General features: G+C 35.3%; 1 protein-coding gene across 4 annotated transcripts in view; it reads right to left on the bottom strand.

The window, feature by feature from the left end:
* Nucleotides 1-3,748: 3,748 nt before the first annotated feature.
* SS18L1 (SS18L1 subunit of BAF chromatin remodeling complex) overlaps nt 3,749-18,702 on the bottom strand; it is an 80,178-nt gene continuing 65,224 nt past the window's right edge. For 2 of the 4 annotated variants that reach the window (XM_012539642.3, XM_012539641.3), the window contains exons 2-7: nt 13,872-14,081; nt 10,343-10,490; nt 9,277-9,392; nt 8,377-8,595; nt 7,928-8,066; nt 6,339-6,835 (exon numbers count right to left, since the gene is read on the bottom strand). In XM_012539642.3, the coding sequence (XP_012395096.1) occupies nt 6,441-6,835; nt 7,928-8,066; nt 8,377-8,595; nt 9,277-9,392; nt 10,343-10,490; nt 13,872-14,075 (1,221 nt within the window). In that variant the 5' untranslated portion in view covers nt 14,076-14,081 and the 3' untranslated portion in view covers nt 6,339-6,440. Of the gene's footprint in view, nt 6,836-7,927; nt 8,067-8,376; nt 8,596-9,276; nt 9,393-10,342; nt 10,491-13,871; nt 14,082-18,172; nt 18,632-18,702 lie in introns of those variants that run through there. The other 2 variants (XM_023494474.2, XM_031951716.1) reach the window with 2 other exon arrangements.

The raw sequence follows: 18,702 nt of genomic DNA, 5'->3' as shown, positions 1-18,702 counted from the left end.
GAACCCTTTGGGGCAGAGTTTCAAAGCTTGAATGGAACTTGGTGAAGTCATCTATTTTAACCTGTGAACCCTTGTTTCCATTAGAGAAGGAAATGTTTATTGATGCATTTCACAACTTGACACATATTGACAAGTTTTCTTAACTTCACCTCACTGAAAAATAATTCCCGAGCTGCTATTTTCATAAAGTCATAGAACCACAGAATACTGAAGCTGAAAGGGAATTCAACTAATGTTTTTCCCTTGCAATGTAGCTGCTGATTTGACCCAACTTTCTTTCTTCTGGAATTGGATTCATGATGTGGTTCTGAAAATGAGTCAATTGTTTTCTCTGTTTAAGTAACTATACAAAAAAAATCTGGTTTAGATTAGTATTATTTTTATTCATGGAATTTTACAGTTTATGTGTTAGAGAGGTAATATTTGGTTCCTCTCCTAATCCTCACTCCCCAGCTCAGTTGATTTGGTCACAGGATAGAATTATAGATGATGAGGTATTAATGTGTTGACAAGGTGTTAACCGTTCCATTTAGGAAACATTAACATCTGCCTCTGAGTCATAAGGGAACAACATCATTGGATGAACAATAGTTGGCCATGCCCCAGACCACTCTTTAAAGAGACAGTCCAGGCATTTCAGGAGACACTCTAGGTATGAATCACTCAGTAATCCAGGTTGGTCCCAGCTCTCCAGCTTTTGGGAGGGAAGATTTTCTTCTCATCTCTCAGCCTAGTATGAGAGTATCTAGTGTCATGTCTAGTGTCTAGTGTCTATTATCTATTGTTAGAGCAATTTGCCCAGAAGAATTGCCATTCATTCCAGAGCTCTGAGTTTATAGATTTGTAGATTTGAAAATTCAGACAGGAGCCATTAATCATGCACAGATATACACTCCACACAGTCACAGATAGAGAGAGGAGACCCAGATATAAATTTAAGAGAAAGCTAACCTTGGACATTAGGAGTTTCAGAGAGGATTCGATGAGGAAAGAAATAACACTGTAGTCTTAAAATTCTAGAGTTATGAGTTATATGGGTCTCCTCTGTGTGCTCTCATTACCACTGTACTCCCCCTTTGTGTTCTTCTCACAGATGTTGTATTTGTGAAGTATTCTGGCTCAGGATTTTGGTGGGCCATTGTTTTTATTCTGCCATCTTTTACTTAAGGCTAATTGTATCTACTGTTTGACTACTAACTTGAACCAATGGGGGTTATCTTGGTATTCCTGGTCTCATCTCAGTAAGATACCAATGTATATGCCCATACTCCATTGAGAAGCTCTTCTCAGAGGCTTACAAATAATGGCTAAACTCCATAATCTTCTTCTCTGGATTGGGAAGCTCATCCAGTTGACCAAGAACTTCTCCAATTAACACACTTTTACATATAATTCAACATTTCAGCACAAAACTGAAACTGGAAATTTTTGCATTTGCAGCAAATTCAGTTAAATTAGAGTATGTAGAATAAGAACTGAGGGGCAGTGGGAGAGCAACTAGGGTGTGTGGAATATGCATGGAGGAGGGAGACCAAATATCCCTGTTAAATAGTTGGAGGAGATTAGAGACAGAGTTCTAGGAGTTGAAGAACTTAAGTAACTTTAAGACCAAAAAGGGCAACACCTAGGGAATAGGAGTCGGAGTCACAGGGATAAAGGGAAGTAAATTTAAGATGCATAGATGATAGCAATAAGGATCTTCAAGGAGAATTCTGAAGGAGGAAAGCTAGTCACTAAATGATGGTGGTAAAGAGATGGTCTAGTTATGGAAGTGGGAAACAAAATATATGCCAATTCCTCCTCCTGGCTCTGAATCAGGGGACATAAAGAGGAGAAAACTATTGGAGAGGGTGCCAAGAGATGTGATAACTCCAGGAGAAAGCTAAGTGCCAGTAAGAACCAATAAGATAGAAGGAAATAGAAGGAAATGAATCTATCATTGATTTAGAACTGAGTACCTAGTTTACTTTTCTCACTTAAAGAGGAGAAAACAGACCCAGAGAAGTGAAAAAACTTGCCTGATATTAGGCAATAAATGGTGGAGACAAGATTCAACATCAGGTCTTCTGGCTCTAAATATGTTCCACCCAAGGAGAAGACAGTTGGAAAGGTCTAATGGCTACCAGATACTGAAGGGGATGGCAACTCAAACCAGGAGACTTGATATTGAGAGGAGTCAAGGAGGAGGCAGAAAACATTGTGGGCAAAGAACCACATTCCTGAGATATTGGCTAGACCCAATCTCTGAGCTGGCTGGTTATTTGTGATTTCATCAATGTGAGTATTCCCTTCCATTGGAAAGATCTTGACCCCATCTCAATTTCAGAAACTTTGAGATTCTTATGACCTTGTATATATTCTCATTTGTAGTTCTACCCAAAGTGCTAGAAACCATCTTGCATCAAGACCAGTCAATCTCCTTTTCTGATCTTAATTCTTTGATGATACCTTCTACTTACATGTTCTCAATGATACCAGGTTAAATCACTATCATACATCTCTCTCCTGCCTTTGTGTCATTTACAAGTTTTGATTCTTCGAAGACTGTGATATTCTAAGACAGTGCCACATTTGTATTTAAAACATAGCTTTCTGTGTTAGGAAGTACAATAGCTGGAGATTGTTGAAAGGGCTGCACAATTAGCCAAATATCATTCAGCCTACTGTCTTTCCCCTGCTCAATTCTAATCCCAGCTCATTGTCCATCAGCAGTGCTTATTCAAGATGTATGTACTGATAAATTAAAAGGCTATCCATCCACGAGAATATCACAGTCTGGGTAATAGGCATTTCTTATTCATTTGATTTTTTTTACTGCATGGATTATGAGGCTGGTCTCCACCATATGTCCTCCATGATTTTGTATGTTATGATCATTCAAGAATCCTTGATAAGTGTAGAGAGAGACCTATGTCTTCAGTCTACTGAGAAATTCAAATACTCTTGGCTGACTTTCCAAAGTCCTTTATTATGATTTAGCACCATCCTATCTTTATATGTTCATTTCATATTGTTCCTCTCCACATACTCCACCCTTTTAGTCAAATTGGATTACTTCCTATCATACACCTTCTGTGCTTTCCTACCTGTCTGTACCTTATTCTTTGCTTTGTGAAATCTCAGTCATTCCTTTAAAGCCTAACTCAAAGATCATCTTCTCCATGACCTTTCTTGATTCCTTTAATAACTAATCTTCTCCCTCACCCCCCTCCACATATTTTCTGCATGTCAAATTACTCTACCCCTAAATTGCAAAATCTTGGAGATCTTATCATATCTCAACTTTGTAACTATTTCTAACACGAGTCTGCATATTGGATGCAGTTAGAAAATAATTTTATTAAAGAATTGATTTATTAAATATTGATGAAAGTGTAGAGTGGTCCATGCCTATTTTTCTTTTGTTCCTCCTCCCCAGGACTAAAATCTAAAAGAGGGTAACATGGGTTACAGGGAGTAGAAGTTAAAGGCATCATGGCTGAATGTTAACTGTCTTACCAAGATTTGCCTTTACTGATTATCACAACTGATTTCTGAAGTACCTGGGAACTTCTCAGGAATATTTACAATAAAAATAAATGTCAACATATGTAGAGAACTGCAATGTCTTAATATTTGTGGAAAGAAAAAAAATTTACTTCAACAATAGGACAAAATCAAGAAATTGAGGAATGAGGAAATGAGAAAATTGATTTTAGCGTTAGGTTTCCAAACAAGAGTGGCGCACGGAGAAAAGCAATTTTTTAAATTATGAAAAATGATTCAGTGATACAGAAAAATTTTCATAAAGATAATAAGATTGCCCCAAATTTTCCATTCTACAGTAAAGCACTAATGTCTGACTTTTCTGAACTAATAAGCTTTATTGAAGCACATTGTAATTGCTCCTACTGTGCACTTGGTCACAGTATGTAAAGTGGCTTCTGTAAATTGCTGCTTTATTCAGTTACTGCCATTGCTTATTGATACTCTTTTAGAAACATCCATGCATTGTTTTGTGTGACTATTAAATGCAAAATCATTTAGTAGTATCATAGAAAGGTATGTCCCTCTCTTCTAAGTATGTCATGTTTGTGTTCCATAGCCAGAAGAAGGAAGGGAAAAAACATTTTTCATCACTAAGTCCAATTGTTAGAGAGTATGAGTTAACAGGAAAACCTGTCTATAGTTAGAAGAAACTAAATGAATTTCATCAGAGGAAAATTAGAAAATTATATAACAAAATCCAAAGCATTATCTAATGAATTTGAAATAAACCAATACATTTCGGGGGTGGGGAGAGGGAAATAAACCAGGTATTTTAAACATTGGGAGGTAAAGTCACATTCATTCAGGAGAGAGCCAAGAGAGACAGAACTATCCTGGCTGGCTCTATTTTTTTTTTCCCCCAAATTGCAAATGCAGGCCTGGGCCCTACTCTGTAAAGATGAAAGGCTAATGTTAATTAACATAAGCTCATATTTTATTTTACTCTTAGAAAATCCTTTGTGGTATGTATGAAGAGAAACTAAATGGATATAAAAACCTATCTCTAGCTTCTAAAACAGAGAAACCTTTGAAATTATAAGACATTAAAATAAAACTCCAAGACTCTCTCCTAGTCTAGATAGATGGAACTACATCAAAAACAAAATTATTTCCAAAGACTCTTGAAGGTAGCTTATCATTCAAGACAAGTTTAACAGTAAGTATGTTCAAAATAAAATTAATCCAGCATCTAGACAGTTATTATTTCCTTCAGTATCAGGGATCCCATTTCATTAAACTGCAATCCCTGTATACTTTTTTAAAAATATATTTTCTTTACTCTTATCCATGGCATACTTTATTTCCCCCAAATAATTATATCCTATTTCTTTTCCTCACAAATTCCCATTTGCTCCTGCTTTTTTGTCCCTTGACTTCAATCTCATGGCTTTTCAAATTTCTCTGGAGGCCTCTGCATACTTAAGAATTATTAGCTTCCATTTAAGGAATAAGTGTCCAATTACATTTTACTAGACAACCAGGTCATAGATGAGATTAAAAAGATGACTTATTGGTGCAATTAGCAACTTGTTGCCACTAAAAATTATGAGCAAGCTTGATTCATAATAAAATGAGAACCAATCTCTCCATAGATATATAGTAATTAAACCACACAAACACTAAAGAGTTGTTTTTTAGATAACATTTGCTTTTATGTAGTATTATATAAGTGAAAGATTTTCTCAGCTGTCATTAATAATTGACTTTGGGTCATTACCTACCAGTAAATTATAGTTTTCTGCTCTAGTTAGAATTAGGCAGACTTTGGCAAGCTCATGATCCCTGGAAGGTGTAACTAAGATTTTTTTCACAATTTCCAGCAAAATGTTTATGAATATGAATGCATTCTTCATATGCAAAGAAAACTATATTAGCCTTTTTACTTTATCATATTCATATTATGAAAATGAAGTCAGAAATTATATTATCTGGTGTCACATTAACTAATTAATACTCTGCTTGAAGTATTTAAGTTCTGACACAGAAGGTAACAGTTTCTTAGGATCCTAGATGCATTCAATCATAAAGCACATTTATGATTATTTTTCAGTGTTTAGCTCAACAGGACACATGAGTCTGTTTTGCAAACATATAGGAATGAACTTAGTAAATTTTCCAGTAGTTTTAAGGATGGGGGTAAAAAATCATCCTGTATTTATGTCTTTTGCATTAAAAAGAGATGCAAGATATACACCAGAGATGGTGTATGCAAAAACACTCCTGATCTCTAATTCCAGTAGCACATGCAGAACATCACATTGATAATTTTTTAAGATCTCTAAAACCTTAATTTGACACTGAAAGTTAACTGGGCAAAGATTATTCCAATGGCATTAAAAGGCTACTGTTGTGATCAACTGCTGAAATAAATAGAAAATAAAATTTAAAACAGGAGTATATACATTTTAAATCCACTAGTGAATATCTGCATTTTCAAGCAGCATTTTGTAACATCAATCAGCAATGTGTCTCCTCTTGCTAATTACAGCTGTTAATTAACACAAATGAGTCCAATCTCAGAAAATTAACCACAAGGCTGACTGATGCATTAAGCATTGGTAAGCAGGCTGGGTGTCAGGTGGTGGAGCAATATGCTGTCACACAAGGAAATCTAGTACAGATTTGGCACTTCCTGGGCCAGAAGGTATAAGGATCATTAAAGATCATGTGCCACTTGAGAATAAGCCCCTGACGAATCAGTGAAGGGTAACAACCTACTAAATTAAATGATTTATAAACTACTTTCTCCTACACAAAGATCACATATACACCACAAATTAAATACATTTTATTGATGCAGCAATCCTCACTTTCACTGTCCTTGATGCTCTCACCCTTGTTACTATTTTCAACTTTCTAAGAGTTTTAAGATTTTTTTCCTTCAACGACCAATTCTAGTTTAACTTCAATCATCACCAATTTAGTGGCTCCTGTCCCCGTTTGTGCTCAATCTGTACATAATCATCATATAATTCTTTCAAATGCAACAGCAATTCCTCTAAGTTCTCTCCAGTCAACGCTGACAAGGGGATGACCTTTTGTTCTAATCGAGCCTGAAGTTGAGGCAAATTGACTTTAGATTGAGGAAGGTCAATCTTATTTCCAATGATTGCATGTGGTCGCTCTGACAAGCCTTCTTCATATTTCTCTAGCTCATATTTTAAATCCTCAAGCTGAGTCCATGGTTCTGCTATCGAGAGATCCACCACAAATAACAGAAAGCGGCATCGCTCAATGTGTCTCAGAAAAGCAAAACCCAAGCCTCTGTTTTGATGAGCTCCTCTTATTATACCAGGAATGTCTGCTACTACAAAAAAAAAAAAAAAAAAAAGCAAAAGTATGATTAGCAAATACCATATGTGACTATAACTGTGCATCTGTGCAAACTTTTTAGTTGAATGATAACATGACCATATATATCAATTCTGGTATCAAAAAACTGGGTTTTATTATGACTTTCTCATCCAACTCACTGCTTGAACTTGAATACATTCCTTTAGCACTTGAATATTTCATTTGGTCAGTGTTTATGAAAGTATATCTAATTTTTCTTTCTGAAAAATACTTTGAAACATTTTATGAAAAAAATTATGAAAATACAATTCTACCTGCTTTTTTTGCTATAGTGGAGAATAAGGAATGTGGAACACCATATATGATGTTAATCTTTTCTAATATGTTGGTTAGTTTTAATGAATTCTTTTTTTCCCTCTTTTTACTTCTTTATTAAGAGGGATGGCTCATTGAAAGGGGAGGAATAAACTGTGAGATATGGGTAATCTAGATGCAAAAGATAAAAATTAATTTAAAAAAAACTCGGAGGGGGCAACATATATTGGGCCAAAATACTAAATGCTATTTGATATATTCTAGTCTGCAAAATTCTTTAAAAGAAAAATAGCTTTTTGCATGCTATAAATAACTTAGAAATTATTGCAAAGCACTTTGGAAATACAAAGAGCTACACAAATAACATTACCAGCAGGCTTACTTGTAATTTTAACAAGTACATCATCTCCTAAAATAAAATTTTTCCCTCTTACATGGCACAGGAAAAGTTTAAAAAAGTGATTTTTTAAATCACATGTGGTCCACGTGACTGATATTGCTGTGAAAAGCACAGCACAAAGAATAAAAGTAGTAGAAATAATTTTCCTCATCACTGAAATTTAAATGAAAATTTGCTTAACAGTAAGGCGACAGCTTAATAATGAAAAATCACTCCCCTAAAATCTATAATGATAGCATTATAAGAACATTTTGAATGAAAAACATTTTTAACACTTTAAATAGGAAGCTAAATTCAATTAAATCTAACCAGATATCACACCCACATTTTCCTCAATTAACCATCATTTTAAAAATCAACCTAATCTCAAGTGTATATCAGAAAATTTACCTGCCACTTGTTGGTAGTCTTCATAGTGAACAATACCTACATGAGGATTTAAGGTAGTAAATGGATAAGAAGCCACAGCAGGTTTTGCATTGGAAATTGCTCTAAGAAGTGATGATTTTCCAGCATTGGGGAATCCCACCTAGGAAAAAAATGTTTAAATAATCACATAATTTTATGAAAATTTCTTTACACTTATAAGTTATTGAAACTAATCAGGATGAAAAGAATTTCTAGAATAGAAACAAATTTTGATGGATAACAAGAACTAATATTAAACTAAACAACACAATGGCTGAAAAATAAAGGATTTCAATTTTTTATTATTTTTTGAAAATTAATAAATTCATATAAATGTATTATAATATGCTGGATTTTTTAATGATTTTTTACCCCAATAAAGGAAACATAGTGAACTGGAGATAAAAGAATCTGAAGGTATTGGTACATACCATTCCTGCATGAGCCATAGTCTTCATTTCTAAATAGAGTACTCTTTCTTGACCCGGTTGCCCAGGGGTACAAGTTACTGGTGCTCGATTGTCATTAGCCAAAAAAAATCGATTGCCTTTTCCTCCAGCTCCCCCTAAAGCTGCAATGTATTCATCACCTGGCTGAGAAAGATCAGCTACAATTTCATTTTCCTCTTTAACCAGAGTACCTGGGGGAACCTTAAAAATAAGGAAAGGATTCATAGATCTATATATTACACACAACTATTGCAAGTCTGTTCTGAATTTATTCCCCAGGTAAAGAATCAAATAACCACAAAGCCAAAAAAGAACAAAAGGTTTATGTTTAGCAATGCTTTTGTTCAAATTCTACTGTGCTCAGCAGTGCAGTTATAAAGTATTTTGAAAACATGATCCCTGTCCTCAAAGAATTGAACTTAGAAGAGGTTATCTAAGACTAATTTTAATTACCAAAAAAACCTTTTTAAGACTTTTAAAAACTTTATGATACAGGATATGATTAGAAAGTAGTAAGAAAGAGATCACTAAGGAAAAATATTAGAAGAATAGAGAAGTATACTGTCACCAAAAACCTCCCAACATAATATCCAAATTAAATTGTTTCCTAAAATGTCCAGGGATTGTTATTAATATTGCAATATGAATGTGAAGAGAAACAAATTGTGGAAAGGGAAGAAAGATTTTTTAGAGAAATTTCTTTCAGTACTGAACTTTTCTTTTCTGGCCTGAATAAAAGATATATTTTTGCCCATTTTTGTCCCAAGACTTCATGTGTAAAATTCAAGTTAAGTGAGAAAACTACAGGAATTTAAAGGCATTATGTTGAGTTATATCATGTCTGATAAGGAAACAAACAAACAAACAAAAAATGCAATTTACTCTAATGTAGAGGCAATCTCCATTACGCCCATAACAGTTTTTGCTTCCACCAGGTTCTCCATCAAACCCCCGATACACTGAAAGGACTGAAGATAATGATCTGACGTGCCTGTCAACTAAAAATTAAACCAAGGTTTATTACATTATTTGAGAATTAATTTTTTTTCAGACTTAATTTTTAAAAATAAACAGATTCCATGAATTTTCTGTGGTCTAGCCAAAACCAAAACAGAACAAAAATTGCATTTAGATAAATGGAATGATGTTCAAAATATATAAATTTTCTCTAAGGACATGTCCAGAAGTTATTTAGCTAACAATATAACTTTACAAGAAAAAAATTCTCTTTATTTTGTAATGCCAGAGAAACTGAGGCAAGATAGAGATTAGAGAGTTTTTAATATTTTATTTGAGAGGGAGAGATTGTGCTGGGGGCATGATGCCCCCAGGGCTGATGTCCAAAGCATCCAGCAGCGAATGCGAGTTTCTCAATTACGTGTATATGGCTCTAAACTTGGGGAGACAGACAAAGAAAGGTGGGGGGGTGGAGTCCAAACTCTGGTGAGCGGGAAGCTCCAGGCAGGGACCGTCAATTCGGTTCTGACAGGTTGGGGGTAGGACCATAAATTCTTACAAATTGGGAGGACTTAGGAGGTGTCCAAATAGCGCCAGGAAGTCTGAAACTTAGAGAAACCAATTAGATATCTGCAATAGGACATCTGGAGTCTTATCTTTTGGAATGCTAGATCTCCACAGCCCTAATTATCTCAGTTCTAAGGAGCAGAAAAGAAGGGTTGAAACCAGGGGGATTGAGGCAGGACAATTCATGGAAACTAAGGTAGAACAATTTAGGGAAACTGAGGCAGGACAATTAGGGAACTGTGACACAACAATTTTCCTTCAAATAATTTATGAAAATTGTTTTTCTTTATAATTTTAAAGTATGAAGGTATATATTGATTTACTAAAATGCCTCCACCAAATTAATGATAAAATTCAAATTTATCTTTGGAGAAAGTAATAGCTTTTAAATCTTTATCCTTCCCAACAAGAAAGACCAATTTACCTTTCAGAATAATGTGGCCACCATCTCCCCCATCTCCCCCATCAGGTCCACCATATTCTTTTCTGGGCTCACTATGAAAACAACTCATTCCATTGCCTCCACTGCCTCCAGTCACAAATACTCTTCGATGATCCACAAAATATCGTTTCTACAAAGCAAAGGCCATTTTCCATTACTAATACATTTTTAATCTTTCAGCAAATAATACATATATATATAACAATTACCCTTTCTATTTATAAACACTTTAATTTTTGTACTTATCTTTCAATAGATCTTCTAGTTCTTTTTGTTTTGTGGATACCATTAAAGCACTTACTCTTCTTGTATCCCCCATTCTGTCCATGACAAAGCTAAAATTCTTTTTCATATTTTTTAAGTTAATCCTATTAATATATTGCTGACTACTCCTAATAATTCCAATTTTAAGGAAACATAGGATTAAGAGGTGCAAGGGATGTCACTGGCCAGCTAGTCAAAACTCCTTCACTGAAAGATAAAGAAACAGAGAGGCCAAGAGAACTTGTGACTTGTCCAAAGTCAAAAAAGTAGTGAGTAGCATGGTCAGGATTCAGACGCAGATCCTTTTTTTTTTTTTTTTTTTTTTTTTTTTAATAGCCTTTAATTTACAGGATATATACATGGGTAACTTTACAGCATTAACAATTGCCAAACCTCTTGTTCCAATTTTTCACCTCTTACCCCCCCCCCACCCCCTCCCCTAAATGGCAGGATGACCAGTAGATGTTAAATATATTAAAATATAACTTAGATACACAATAAGTATACATGACCAAAACATTATTTTGCTGTACATCAGACGCAGATCCTTTTATTCCAAGTCCAGTCTATTTTTACAACATTTCTACTTTCTACTGTCATGACACATTCATTTCAAAAAGGCAAATTTAAATAAACAATTCACATTACAAATAAAGTATGTGAATGAGCACTCCATTTGTTAATCAAGTCCTCCTCTGTGTATGGAAGTGGTATGGAAAGACTAGATCAACTTTTGTCAAGTTTTAAGCTCTGAGACTAGATGCTCAGACTGACTGTGTATCTGTCCTCCAAGAATAAGCTAACTAAATACAGAGTTGCTTAGCACTAGGATGCCGACTACCAAATAAGAATCTAAATTGGTATGTTTGGGTTTTGGGAGTCTGGAGTGAATAGGGTGAGAGGAGAGATATTAGTTAAGCCACACCAACTTATGAAAATCATCTAAGTGGGGAGTTCATGAAGTCTGGAAGTAAGTATGCAACCATTAATACACAAACTAATAACAAACTCAAGATATCTAAGCTAAAAACAGAAAAAGAACTACTCCCTAAACTTTTAGAAATAAAGCAATTTGTTAAGTTATTCATTTGGGCAGCAAATGAGAAAAAGCATTGGTTTTAGATTCAGAAGACCTAGTTTTGAACCTAAATCTTAATACTTACTAGCTATGTGAGTATGGGGCAAGTTATATAACCTCTTTAATCCTCAATTTCCTCATGTGTAAAAAGGAAATAACATTTGCACTATCTCAAAGGATTTTGTGAGTAAACTGCCTTACAAACTATGAAGTAATATATAAATGAGTCATTGTTGAATGGATGCCCATCAGTTGGAGAATGGTTGAATAAATTGTGGTATATGAATATTATGGAATATTATTGTTCTGTAAGAAATGACCAACAGGATGATTTCAGAAAGGCCTGGAGAGACTTACACGAACTGATGCTGAGTGAAATGAGCAGGGCCAGGAGATCATTATATACTTCAACAACAATACTATATGATGACCAGTTCTGATGGACCTGGCCATCCTCAGCAACGAGATCAACCAAATCATTTCTAATGGAGCAGTAATGAACTGAACTAGCTATACCCAGAAAAAGAACTCTGGGAGATGACTAAAAACCATTACATTGAATTCCCAATCCCTATATTTATGCACACCTGCATTTTTGATTTCCTTCACAAGCTAATTGTACAATATTTCAGAGTCTGATTCTTTTTGTACAGCAAAATAACGTTTTGGTCATGTATACTTATTGTGTATCTAATTTATATTTTAATATATTTAACATCTACTGGTCATCCTGCCATCGAGGGGGGGGGGGGGGGTAAGAGGTGAAAAATTGGAACAAGAGGTTTGGCAATTGTTAATGCTGTAAAGTTACCCATGCATATAACCTGTAAATAAAAGGCTATTAAATAAAAAAATAAAATAAAATGAAATAAATAAATGAGTCATTGTTACTTATTTAGGAACACAATCTTGGAAGAACAGGTCTCTACAGTGATAACAAAATTATAATTCGAAAACAAAAAAGGACAAAGAATGAGATAAATGTCTCCAAATATAAATTACTCCCATAAACAGAAGAAACATTTTAAGAACAGTATACTTTTTGAATGGTAAATCAGATTTAAAAAAAAGTAGTAATATATTTAAGTGTCTTTTGTAATAGTGCCTTTTTCTAAAAAAGAAGATCAACTGAGGAGCAGCTATCTAACCATCAGAACAAATGAAGGCAATATTCTTTGTTTTTAGGATTTAAGAACCATATCACAATAAAATCATCAGTTTTCCTTTTAAGGACAACAAACTCTGCCATATTCCTGTGTTTAAAATATTTTAAAAATAGATCAAATTCTGTCTTTGAGCTAAAAAAACAATCTGACCCTATACAGTGTGTACATAATAATAATTATGCAGATCTTGACCATCATAAAAATTCTTCCCATCATACACTAAAAACCTCTTCATCATGTATTCACTTTTTTTTCACAAATGGAATTAAATTTTTTAAAAAGACTTAAATTTCTTTGGCACCACCATATGGAAAAACTGCGAATTACTGCTTCAAAAATCAACATTTTGCAGTGCAGTCAACACTGATTAATTTCTTCAAAAAAATAATTTAATTGGCTAACAGTATGTACAGATTATACAATTTTCTCTAATAATTCAGATTTAAAATGCAGATATGACAAGCAATGCAAAACAATGGAAAGAATGGGAACAATACAGAAATTCAACTAGATTTTAGTTTAAATGAATATTAAATATTTTATTAAATCCTGGATGCCCTAGTAACATTAATCTACAATCTCTCCACTTAGCAGAAAACAAAAATATAAGGAAACTTCTTGTTAATTTCAGTCAATAATTACTTCACATCTCAAAAGATTTAAATAAGAATTAAGAGAACTATGAAAAATAAATGTGATACTTTTTAAAAAGAGGAACATATATCTGTTTGGCAAGTGTACAGATATTCCTTTTATTATTTTCCAAAGATTCTCTATAAAATCTTTTTATTTTGTTTCAAAAATATATTCCCTGAATAACTGTGACCATATTATGCTAATTACAATCAACAAGAATAAGACAAAGAGGAAAAACTCCCCCAGAACAGCAGCTCTTATCTTCTACAATGGAAGCTAATGGCAGCATTTAAATACCAAGCCTAAAAACAGTATTCAATACAATACACTCTGGAAAAAGGTTATGAATTTCATGTTTAGTTCTTACCAACTTTTTCTCAGAAAGGTTTCTTTTCCTTTTAGGTTCTTGATGATTTGAACATTGTGCACAGCTAAGGAACAGAGGCCTTGGAGAAGTTTGTTGTTTAAATAGGTAGCCAGGATCAAGAAGAGTGTCTGCAGCTGGAATCCAGGGCCTCTTGCTTTCCAATATAGCTCTTGTTAGGGTGGAGACAAACCTTGGAGGTAACATGCTCACCTAAATGAATTAATTTCATAAGTCAAATCTTTATTCTGTCATGGGATTCAGACATCCAAATAGTGAACCCAAAATGATAAGGATCTGCACCTTAAATCAATGCCTCCCAACTTTGAAATTCTTTGATGTACAAAATTTGTACAAACCCTGTTTAAATAAAATCAGAGATATTTATAAAACTAAACTAGGATATCAAATTATCCATTGGTGGCTTTAATATCTAGAATTCATAACACATAGAATTTTAGAATTGGAGGGTCCTTGGAGATCATTTGCTCTCCTTTTTTCTTAATAACCTGAAAAATTTAGAGATGAGGAAAACAGAGCCCAGAAGTGAAGTGGTTTATCTAAGGTTACACTCTCGTTAATGATAGATCTGGGACTAGAATTAAACATCTCCTGATTTCCAACCACTCTATTTACTAACCAAAAGGCATTCCTGACCTTTTTAGTTATTATTGAGTCATTTCAGTCATGTTCAGCTCTTCATGATCCCATTTAGGGTTTTGGGGGGGTTGAAAATACTCAAATGGTTTGCCATTTTTTTCTCTAGCTCTTTTTACAGATGAGGAACTGAGGTAAACAGTCACAAAGCAGTGTCTGTGGCTGGATTTGAATTCAGATCTTCCTAGCTCCTAGGCTGGTGCTCTACCCACTGCATCACCTAGTTTTCCTCCATTCCTGACCTTACTTTTCTTATAGTAATTCTAACCAATAACAACATACATAATACATAGAATTTAATAGTCTGAAAGCACTTCAGAGGTCATCTAATTCAAAACATACTTAAACCAGAAATCTTGTCTACTATATTCTATAAGTGTTATTATCCTTCCACTTGAAGAAATCCAAAGATGGAAAATTCACCACACTCCAATACAATCTTGATTAGATAACTCTAATAATATAATTTTTTCCATTACACTGAATTTGAATCTTCAACTCTGCAACTTACTACTCTGAATTCTGCTCTTTGGAACCATACAAAATCAAAACAACAACAAAAAAAACCAATTTCTCACCACACAATGATCCTTCAAATACCCAAAGACAAGTATTAAATCCCCCCCAAGTCTCCTCTGCTCCATGCTACACTCCTCTAATTTCTCAACCTGTTCTATTATGGTATTTTAAAAAAATCATTTTGCCATCATATCAAGAACTAGAAAAGACCTAAGAGAGCAATCCTTATTTTAAAGAAGAGAAAAGTGAGGCCTGGGGAGATTAAATGACTCTCCCAAGGTCACACAGGTAGTAAGCATCACAGGCAAGATTTAAACTTAAATTGTCACACTCTAGAGGATTTTCACTGTATCATATAGCCACCATCTTAACTGCCTTCTTTTGGATATACTCTAGCTTTATCAATTTACTCCTAGTACCCAGAAAGAAACACAATAAAAAGGACTATCATATCCCTCATTCTGGACACAATGGTTTTGTAATGCTGGAGAAACTGAAGCAGGAGAGAGATTAGAGAGTTTTCAATAGTTTATTAATTGGAGAGTATAATTGACTGGACAGGACTTTCATCTCAAATTATCCAGTCAGATAAAAATATACTGGGACCAAGGAATCCATGTTGGTCCCAGGGCTGTCATCTCAAAGAATCCAGCCAAGAATAGGAGCTGCCCCATTCCTTAAACAACCCTAGAAACAAAGACCTCAAAAAGGCGGGAAGGCTTCTCTCAGGTTGGGGGGAGACCATAACTCCTAAAAGCCCAGAGACAGGATGTCTGAATACCCAGAGATAAAGATGTCAATGAGGTATCTTGGAATATTTTAGAGGGATATTGTAAATTCTTGAGGACAGGGGAGGGTCAGGAGTTCTGCTCTCTTGTTTATCTTGCTAGCAATTTATAACCTTAGAGTAAATGGTTCCCAATCTTAATGGACCAGAGTGGGTTTTTACAACTAAGGGGATTTGACAGAACAGTTAAGGAAACTGAGACAAAGGAAACTAGTTCAGGGAAACCAAGTCAGAACAGTTAAAGAGAATTGAGGCATAATAGTTTCTATGAAAGTAGTCTAAGATCACACTGGCTTTTTCCAGCTGTTATATTACTGTTGACTCACAATGAACCAAAAATCCACTAAAAACCTAAAAATCACTACCTGCCTGCACCCCACTCTCCATCCTGAATTTGCATAGATTTTTTTTTAGAAAATAAGAGTGAGGGGCAGCTAGATGGTGCAGTGGCTAGAGCACTAGGCCTTATGTCAGGATGAACAGAGTTTAAATCTGGTTTCAGACACTTAACACGTTCCTGGCTGTGTGATGCTGAGCAAGTCACTTAACCCCAATTGCCTCAGCAAAAACAAAACAAAACAAAAAAAATAGAGTGGAATTTAAGTACCTCTATTTAGAATATCCTTATTAAACTGGATCTTATAAAATTCAACCTATGGTACCTAACCTATCAAGATCTTTCTGGACAGTTAATCCTGCTATCCTCATTAGAATCAATCAGACATCCTTGCATCTTCAGTCAAATCACTGATATTTCAAAACTAAAGACAGACTTATCTCCTCACATATGCGGGTACTGAACATATAAAAGTGGTCCAATCTAAGAAATTATTAGCATATTTTTAGTCATACACTTATCCCTTCTCAGGCTTCTCATGCAACTGTCTTTATTTGCAGAAGGTAGTTATCTATTATTTCAAAGAAAGGTACACACAGTTGTTGGATCTCTACATCTCTGTATACTTTATAAATTAACAGACTAAGAAGAAATAGTTTGGAGGTTTCTGCATATAACCAAATTCCTAAGTAAAAGCAAGAAAAGTGGAAGATGAAGGTGGGAGCATCCAAGAAAGGGTAGTAGAATAAAGCATACTGGAGTAGGCACTAAAAGACTTGGGTTACAAAGATATACTAAAGAAGGGAAAGGGGCCTGTATGTGCCAAAATGTTTGCGACAGCCCTGTTTGTAGTGGCTAGAAGCTGGAAAATTAATGGATGCCCATCAATCGGAGAATGGTTGAGTAAATTGTGGCATATGAATATTATGGAATATTATTGTTCTGTAAGAAATGACCAGCAGGATGAATACAGAGAGGATTGGCGAGACTTACATGAACTGATGCTGAGTGAAATGAGCAGGACCAGGAGATCATTATATACCTCAACAACGATACTGTATGAGGATGTATTCTGATAGAAGTGGATTTCTTTGACAAAGAGAAGATCTAGCTCAGTTTCAATTGATCAAGGATGGACAGAAGCAGCACACCCAAAGAAAGAACACTAGGAAATGAATGTAAACTGTTTGCATTTTTGTTCTTCCTGGGTTATTTATACCTTCTAAATCCAATTCTCCCTGAGCAACAAGAGAACTGTTCGGTTCTGCACACATATATTGTATCTAAGATCTACTGTAACCTATTTAACATGTATAGGACTGCTTGCCATCTGGGGGAGCGGGTGGAGTCAGGGAGGGGAAAAATCGGAACAGAAGTGAGTGCAAGGGATAATGTTGTAAAAAATTAACCTGGCATGGGTTCTGTCAATAAAAAGTTATTAAAAAGAAAAAAATAAAAGACTTGGGTTATCTGACACCTTTTTTGATCCTGAATGAAATCGCCCTTTTCCAAAAAGTCTTTTTGATTTCTCTCATTCCCTCTCTTTCTTTCTCCCCACCCCCAATGCAGTGTCTTCCCTGGGATTCTCTCTAGGACAGAATATGTACATAGATGTTTGCATGTTGTGTCTCCCATTATAACTGGAGCTCTTTGAGAGCAGAGATCCTTGTTTTTTTCCATTCTATATCTTTCCAGAGATTAGCTCAGGAATGGTACTTAGTAAATGCTTGATTGCCCAATGCAAAATCAAAGGACTTAGACAAAAACACTAGTTGAATTCATTGGCTTGTTCTTTATGAAGTGAGTGCTCTATGGGACTAGCTTCTTAAACTGTGGTTCATGACTCCATGCGGGGTCTCTCCTAACTTGAATGGAATCACGAAATTATGATTAACAGTCAGCTTTTTTCTATATTTATTTTATATATCTACATACCAAAGGTCGCGTAATGGGAAAAAAGGGGTTGCGAGTGGGAAGTTTAAGCAGTTTTATATATCTACATACCAAAGGTCACGTAATGGGGAAAGGGGTTGCCAGTGGGAAAAGTTTAAGAAATCCAGCTCTGTGGAAACCTTCTTTCTTCCATCACTTCGTCATCTGAAGCCACACAGGCAGATTCCCCGCCCTGCACTCCAATTCAAACCACGTGCATTTATGAAAAAGGGCGCCAGAATATGACCTGCAATGTCATTTTTTCTCCGGGCCTCAATTTCTCTGTTTGTAGAACAGCTCAAACTCCGACTGCGGGAACGGCAGTCCTTGCCCTGTCCCGCTTCCAGGGGGGCTGCCTCTCCACAGGGTCTCCCCAAGAGCTGAAGGATATTCCCTCAAAGGATTTCAAAGCCGTTTCTTTTCCTAATCCCGCCCGATCTGTGTAATGCTTGCTTACGTCGGGAGCTAACCTCCCCTATCATATGCCTGGGGACCCCGGCTGTGTCTCATCCCCTAGAAAGCCCGGCCTAAGCTCCTGCCCGTGACGGGGGTTCCGGGAAGAATGACTCCCTCACGCCCCGACGCTTCCCACCGGCCAGAGC

Source organism: Sarcophilus harrisii, chromosome 2 (assembly GCF_902635505.1).
Source record: "Sarcophilus harrisii chromosome 2, mSarHar1.11, whole genome shotgun sequence".
In the NCBI taxonomy this organism is placed as follows: Eukaryota; Metazoa; Chordata; class Mammalia; order Dasyuromorphia; family Dasyuridae; genus Sarcophilus; species Sarcophilus harrisii.
Note: the sequence above shows the minus strand (reverse complement) of the source record. Positions and strands in the feature narration are given on the sequence as shown.